Source organism: Elephas maximus, chromosome 1, assembly GCF_024166365.1.
Source record: "Elephas maximus indicus isolate mEleMax1 chromosome 1, mEleMax1 primary haplotype, whole genome shotgun sequence".
NCBI classification, from domain to species: Eukaryota; Metazoa; Chordata; class Mammalia; order Proboscidea; family Elephantidae; genus Elephas; species Elephas maximus.
Genome location: NC_064819.1, coordinates 105,654,199 through 105,662,341, shown reverse-complemented (window position 1 = coordinate 105,662,341; position 8,143 = coordinate 105,654,199). Strand labels below are relative to the sequence as shown.

The following is an 8,143-nucleotide window of genomic DNA, read 5'->3' as shown; positions in this document are numbered from 1 at the left end:
GCCAAGTTGTGAAAAGGTTTGCTGATGTATACATATATAATTATTTTGAAATGCTCAAAATATCTCCCAAGAAAGACAGAAAGGGAGGGTGTGGGAGAGGGCACAGGAAGAAGGATGTAGACATTCATTTCAAAATAATTTAGGGAAATCCTAGATGCCTTCTAATGTTTAATGAAGCTAGTACTCCTGACCTGTGGTCTTGCGGCTGCTATGCAGCCCGAAGAGGGAGTGCAGAAGTGGCAGAAAAAGCATTTGATCAGTGACACCACCTTGAATTCTCCTTCTACGGTTCCAAGCAGTAACCATAATGGAGGAGAAAGTGTGCCTAATAGAAGGAAACAACCTAACTGAGATCTGTCCTTACAACATCATGAAGTATGCCTCCAGCCTGAAGGCCTGGCAGAGGGTGAGAAGCCCAGGCCCCCCTGAGACACTAGTGCGCACGGAGACCAGAAACACAGAAGTAAACCGAGCCCAGATGGGGAGGTACCTGCTGGAGGATCTTCCCACAGAAGCTGTAGTGAAGGTCACCATGGTAGGGCTGCAGAAGCAGGACGAGGGGCTGTACCAGTGTGTGATCGACCTCTCTCCGCAGGATCCCGTCATCTTGCATGATCGGATTCGGCTGGTTCACTGTGATGGTGAGCAGCAGGGAACCCCTACCCAGGGAAGAGCTTTGCTGAGCTGGCCTCCTCAGCCAGAGCCCATGGGTGGGGTCCCTTCTGCCACGGGGGGGGGGTGTTTTGGAGAGACAGTGTGAAGCAATGGGAAAAGTTCTAGACCCAAAATTAGGACTCCTGGTTCTCTACCCTTTTGCTTTGTGACTTCGAGAAGGTCATGGCTCTTCTCTGGGCCTCAGTTTTCTCACCTGCAAGACAAGGGTGTTGGACTAGGTGATCTCCAACATCTTCACACTGAGGCAGGGACGCAGCCAGGCAGGAACCCAGTAACTGAATCTCTATATGTGCCAAGCATTTAACTTGCTAATCTCCCTCTGTGAACCACGTGCTCCATTTCTCAGTAAAGACACAGAGGCTCCAAGAGGTGAAGTTAGGATGTCGTTTAGCAGAGAAGTGATGGCTCTGGGGCCTAGGAGACCCATCTGATTTCACTGCCCTGTGAATCTGTGAAATAGGCCCAGGTCAGTCAATAAAAAGCTGTCTACTTTCTCAAGGGATTTAAAAACTACAGAGGAGAAATGGACATTAGAGAGCAAAACGAAGGACTTCTCTCTGGCCTTCAGTTGCTTCTTCTCGGTGGGGGCATTGACAATTTGACCTCTGCCTTCTTTTTTTTTTCACTAGCAAGTCTGTTTACTCACTTGCGGGCTGGGAAGTGAGCCCAATACTTTTGCCTTAAGCTTCTCAATAAACCTCTTCCTTGCAGTCTAGTGATTCAGGGAGGCCTCCACCACCACAGGACACTGTTCTTTCAGTTCCTATAACGTGAACTGTGTGAATGTTAGGACAGGGCTGGGCTGAAGTTGAGCTTCATAGTGCCTATAAATCAAGAGTCAACCAAGCAAAACACCAGTGTTGTAGGTAAGACTGTAGGGAACATAGTGAACCCAGGTGGTAGAACAAAATAATTCTCCAATACTTTAGAAACACCCAGTGATACTCAATAACTAATGGGCTGGTGACAAACGATTTATGCATCAAGTGAAGATTCCCATGGCCTCCACTCAGAGACATGTTCTGCATATGGTTTTGGTGGTATGCTCTGAATGGACTAAAACCTCAGCCTGTTGTGAAGGAAAGTGGGGCCCTGGCAGGGTAATGGAAGGACTGTGGCCTGGATTCTTGTTCACTCTGCCCTGAACATACTCAGGGACCTTGGGTCTCTTCTAGCCTCAGTAAATTCTCATCAATAGATTTTTCCCTCCTGTGACATTACACTTGGTAAATTTTGCCCGCTGCAGGCTTGTGCCCACCTGGTCTGAATCTTTCAATCGATATCTGCTGGGTTCTTTAACTCAAGTCTTAATGAAGACAAGGGAAATCATTAAGAATGGACTGAGCCCACACTACTGAATAAGGACTGTATCAAGTTTACTATACAATAAACTTAAACATGATTAGTTTCATCAAACCACAAATAATGTGCAGCAGATTTTTGATACCACCTCTGGATTCTTTCTCTCCAGTAATTGGGGAAAACAACAGGCTAATATAGGTAATGAGTCCTTGGGTGGTACAAACAGTTTACATGCTTGGCTGCTAAGCCAAAGGCTGGAGGCTTTAGTTCACCCTTTGGCACCTCAAAAGAAAGGCCTGACACATAGATAATTCTTCACAAGAGCCCAATGCCTAAGGCAAACGATCTTTACTAAGCTATTACTAGGCTATTGTTCTACTCCAAGGTGATTCTAGGAAATCAGTATTGTCAAGGGTCAAGGCTCAAAGAAGATTTCAGGGCAATGGCCTGGGTGGGCTGCCCCAACTCCACGGACCCCAGAAATCTGGATTCCAGGAGAATTAAACTCTGTTGCTCATGTGAATAGGACTGTGCAGGGTTCCCAGGGATGGGAGGGACCTGGAGATGGGGAGGGGCAGGGTGAGGCTTTGGATACTCTTCAGTTCAAACTTTTCTTCAGAAGAGGGAGCATAGAATCCATCCTGGGCTGAATGAGACCATTTTCAATTACCTTCCATTTCAATTTCTCTTTCTCCTCAGGTGAGGCAGCCTCCTAAGATGTTCTCAGCACAAGGCAAATCCTGAGAAAAAACAGCTTCATTCTTTCAGCTGACGGATTTTCCTTCCTCCCCTATTGTGGACTGAATTACTTCCACCAAAAATACATGTTGTAAATTCTAACCCCTATACTTGTGGATATAAACCCATTTGGGAATAGGGCTTTTCTTTATTAGGTTAATGAAGCCATACCTATGTAGGGTATATCTTCAAACCAATCACTTCTGAGATGTAAAAGAAGCAGTGGAGGAACAGAAGAAAGGAAGCACAGATAGGGGAAGATAGATGCCAAGCCACATGAAGATGCCCAAGACACCCAGGAACAGAAGCTGAAAAGAGGCAAGAATTTCCCCCAGAGTCAACAGAGAGAGAAAGCCTTCCCTTAGGCTCATGCCCTGAATTCTCTTCTAGCCTAATAAATTGTGAGAAAATAAATTTCTGTTTGTTAAAACCTCTCACTTGTAGTATTTCTGTTACAGTAGTACTAGGAAGCTAAGACATTCCCTAATAAGAGTTCATATTTTACTTTCCGTTCAGTGGTAAATAAACCCTTTAAACTCGTTTTGTGAGATTTCCGCCAACCCCTTTCTGACCCAGAGAGAGGAAAATGGTCTTCACCTGTCTTAGTCTGGAAGCTCCGCTGACGCCTGTCCACCACGGGTGACCCAGCTGGACTTTGGCACAGCTTCCAGCATCATAGTAACACGCAAGCCACCACAGTAAGACAAATGGACAGACGTGCCGGGGATGAAGAGAGTAATGAGCGGGAAAGCTTGAGAGCTGGGGTGGAAGGAGGCCCGTGAGGAGTAATAGGAAATTATTCTCTGCATCTATATCTTTTTATACCTTCCATGTACTAGATAACATATACTGTTTAAGGCGTTGTTTTTGGTAAATGGGAACTTGTTATTATAACATAACTTTTATAATAGGCAAAACAAAGCAAAATTGGATGTTGATCAGAAATCAAGGGCAATCGATTTTTAAAATAATTTAATTTTTCTTATTGTGAAAATATACATAACACATTTGCCAATTCAACAACTTCTACATGTGTAATTCAGTTGGAGAGATTACACTCTTCATCTTGCACAACCATCAAGGCTATCTTTTTCTAAAACTATCCCATCACCATTAACATGAACTCGTTGCCCTCCAGACAAAATCTCACCCTCTCCTCCTTCCTTCCCCTGGTAACCATGAATAATCTTTGGTTTTTATGTATGTCTTCATTTCGTATAAGTGAGACCACACAGTATTCGTCCTTTTGCAACTGACTTATTTCACTCAGCATAATATTTTGAAGGTTCACCCCTGTGGTGGCATGCTTCAGGACTTCATTTCTCCTGATGGCTGAACAATAGTCCACTGTATGTATAGACCATATTTTGTTTATCTGTTCATCTGTTGGTGGACATTTTGGTTGTTTCTACCTTTTGGCTATTGTGAAAAGTGCTGCAATGAACATTGCTGCACAGGTTTCTATCTGAGTTCCTGCTTTCACTTCTTTTGGGTGTATATCTAGGATTGGGGTTGCTGCGTCATGTGGTAGTTCTATATTCAACTTCTTGGGGAACTGCACACTCTTCTCCATAGTGCCTGTACTCTTTTACATTCCCACCAGCATTAGATGAGGATTCCAGTCCCTCCACAACCTCACCAACACCTGTTGTTTCCCGTTTTTTTGATCATTGCCATTCTAAAGTAGGGTGAGTTGCTATCTCAGTGTGGTTTTGGTTTGCGTTTCCCTAATGGCTAACGACTTGGAGCATCTTTTCATGTGCCTGTTGGTGAAATGGCAAGAGATTTTTGCGTTAAATAGAACAATTAGAACTCACAAAGTATAATTCCAAAATACCTCCTATCCGTTCCCCTACTGCCTGCCAGACTCCCTCTGCCTGAATCTTCTCTGTCCCTTGGGTGCAATCTATGCAAAACCCGTCACTTTTCTGGTCCTTTTTAAGCACATATAGTAAAAAGTCTGTTCCAAAGCTAGCTTCAGTCTTCAGTTCAGTAATCCTGTAAAGAAAAGAAGGGCTCCATTTAAAATGAAATCTTCTTCCCCAAATCCTCTAGAGTTTGCACGTCAGAGGGACAGACTGGCTTTTCTTTCTTTACTTTGCCATCTCCATCCTACGGCTGCAGCTTCTGAAGCCTCCAAGGTTGGAGCAGTGGAAGGAAGAAGTGCAAGGGAACAGGAAGGATCTTACCTGACGGGTACTGCTAAGATGGTCAGTCAGTTTAAAGCTCACTTTCCCTCATAGGGCACTGTTGTGGTTCTTCAGAGAACCCTGGTCTCTCGCCTGCAGTTTTCTTTACACAAGAAATTGCATCACCTTTTAGCTGGCTGGTGGCTTCTGACTCCTTCTTCAGTCTCCAGGAATCTGGCAGTCCACCTCTAGCTTCCTTCCATGAGGTCCCTCCGCCTCCAGACAGCCTTTTGGGATAGGATCTAAGAGAGCCCTTGCTGGCTCTCTCACCTGTGTGCAGCCCACGTTCGCTTTGTGGAAAACACTCACTCATGTCATTTATCCCAACAAACTCATGGAGCCCTGGGGAATACCCATGTAGACATCCCTCCTTCACTCCATGATCAAAGCAGGTAGCCTACTACAGTCTCTGCCCTTTATAGCTCTCAGACTTGAGTCAGACACCAGTCTGTTAGGTCTCTTGTAGGGGACACGTACTAAGCTCTCCAAGTTGTGATCTTGAAGCCCTCCTCCCAAAGAGTGAGGTCAGGAGCAGGTATATACTTTCCTGGGGAGGGGAGTGTCACAGCCCACCAACAATGATCTCCATAAATCCTCCTGTAATCTCAAACTAGGAGCTATGGTGGTTCAGTGGTTAAGTACCTGAGAGCTAACTGAAAGTTTGGCGGTTTGAACCCACCAGTCACTGCACAGGAGAAAGATGTGGCAGTCTGCTTCTGTAAAGATTTATAGCCTTGGAAACCCTCTAGGGCATTTCTACTTCTGTCCCCTAGGGTCACTATGAGTTGGAATTGACTCAATAGCAACGAGTAATCTGAGACTCCCCACGATTTTGTACCCTTGATGTGGGTGAGAGATTAAAGGCAGTAAAAAGGAATCCTGATGGCAGAGTGGTTAAGAGCTACAGCCGCTAACCAAATGGTGGGCAGTGTGAATCCACCAGGCGCTCCTTGGAAACTCTATTGGGCAGTTCTACTCTGTCCTATAGGGTCGCTATGAGTCGGAATCGACTCAACGGCAATGGGTTTGAGTTTTTGTTTTTTGGTATGAATGCATTTGAGCCTAAATTATATCTGCAACCCTAGCTGCAAGAGAGTCTGATGATGGTTTTTAATTTTCCAAACCTTTGAATATAGCAAGGCCCATGAAATAGAGGTGAGAGTAGAAGCTGAATGAGCAAATCCACAGCATCTGCCCAAACAAGCTCAGCCAAAACTGAAATTAAAATAGTTCGAAATTTAAATTTATTTCTTCACTGTCATTGAAAGACAAATTTAAATGACAGGTGAAAAAACAAAATCCAAATTTTGCTTTGTTACGCTAAACATACTCTTTTGTCTATTATAAAAGTCATGTTATAACACATGCCCATTTATCAAAACAATACATTAAACATTGTGAATCATACATTACACTGAAGGTATAAAAAGATACAGACGCAGAGAATAAATTCCTTTTTTTTTTCTGTTCCAGAATTTGTGGTGCTTTTCTTGAGAACCTCAGTTCTGTTCACGAAAATGACTCCGATTGGCCATCAATCTTCTTTAATCTATTCCTGGGATACTTCTATCATCACTGATTGTTCAGTGACACTTGAAAAATTGAGCTTTCATGGCAATCACATAAGTGAAAATATTTCCGTTTTTTGGTGCTGTTGGTTCCTCTAGAGTCAGTTCAGGTTCATGGTTACATTTCATGTAACTCACAACACATTAAATAAGCCTTATTTCTAGCACTTTCCTCCTTAGAAAGCAAGAACAAACCTTTCATGGCTTTCCACAAAGTTTCAGAGTTCTCAGGAGGTTATCATAGGTCACTCAGATGGCTACCTATTTAACCAAAGTGACAACAAAATTTTTTAAAAGTAAAATTCTGAGCTTTTTGAAAAGCCATGAGGCTTGGTTTTTACACGAACTCAGGAACTTATTCTAATGGGACACCGAAGCTTTGCCTTCCAGACAGGTCACACAGAAGTTAATCCTTAAAACTTTTAACTTGGTAATTAAGGAAAATTTTAAAAATTTTATCAGAGAGAAAATCAAATTTTAGCTTTATGTACTATTTGCTAGTAAAGTTCTTAAAAATCTCATGAATTAACCCATCAAACTTCAGCCATGACATATAAAACCTTTGACTATATCAAATAAATTCCTTTTTTTAAAATGAACCTCAAGCTTTCTATCTTTACCACAACTGTTATAGTTCAGCCTTTTAAAGTGGCAAAAAAAAAAAAAACCCAAAAAAAACAAACCATTGCCATGCAGTTGATTCCAATCAGCGACTCTGTAGGACGGAGTAGAACTGCCCCATAGGGTTTCCAGAGAGTGGCTGGTGGATTCGAACTGTGGACCTTTTGGTTAGCAGCCATAGCCCTTAACCACTGTGCCACCAGAGCTCCAACACATTCATTAAACCTATTAAAAAAAAAAAAAACCCATTGCCATGGAGTTGATTCATTAGCACACCCAAATATATACTCTCTTTTGTGGCTTATAAAATAAAAACTAAAAATTACCTAAACTTAAATTATAATGACTATCCATTAATTAACCCAATTAACTATCAGTAAGTTTCTTAAAGATCTTTGAAAATGATCTTCAAGCCTGTATGCCACAAAACATAATTACTGTGGAAATAAAGTTGGTTCCAAACTTTTACATTTCTTTATCAGCCATTTGTCATATTTTTTCAATCTAACTGTAGCCCTTCGTAAGATTTTATTAACTGGTTTTGGAAATCACAGTCTCTGCTCAATCCTATAAATTCATTGATATGAATATAACCTTAAATCTGTGGCTAGGGGTGGAAAAATTTCCCCAGACAATTTCAGATATAATTTTTATCTTTTGGCTTTTAGAAAATTTCTCAACAATGGAGTGGACTTGTTTGTGGTCCTTTAGTATTGAGGATTCACCTAGCTGCTGATAACTGCATTAAGACATTTCTCCTTTCTCAACCCCGCCAATGTCCACCCTGTTTATCCTATTTTTTAATATCCTTAAAGATCTCCACTCTGTTGGGAGAGGTCCTTTGACTCACTCTCTTACTATTCTCCTGATAATCAGTTTAGCTTTCCTTCAGTTTAGCCTTCCTTCTTTATCATGACCTTTTATCATGCTTGCATATGAGCAACTGGGCAGTTACCAAAGCTCTTTAGCAATTTTGTAAATGAAACCATCAATTCTTGGCTAGCTGTTTTTTTTTTGTTGTTGTTGCTTATTTTTGTTTTTTCTATTTAG

The 8,143-nt window shown here is 42.1% G+C and overlaps 1 protein-coding gene across 1 annotated transcript; it reads left to right on the top strand.

Annotated features, from left to right (window-relative positions):
- The first annotated feature begins 259 nt into the window (after positions 1-259).
- LOC126069167 (triggering receptor expressed on myeloid cells 3-like) lies at positions 260-1,391 on the top strand. Its single transcript, XM_049872239.1, has 2 exons — positions 260-641; positions 1,387-1,391. Exons 1-2 carry the CDS (start codon positions 308-310, stop codon positions 1,389-1,391), a joined length of 339 nt encoding a protein of 112 aa, XP_049728196.1. The 5' UTR covers positions 260-307.
- The last annotated feature ends 6,752 nt before the right edge of the window (positions 1,392-8,143 follow it).

Excerpts from the sequence above, each read along its gene's own strand:
- LOC126069167 (XM_049872239.1), top strand. The coding sequence starts at position 308 with ATGGAGGAGAAAGTGTGCCTAATAGAAGGAAACAACCTAACTGAGATC.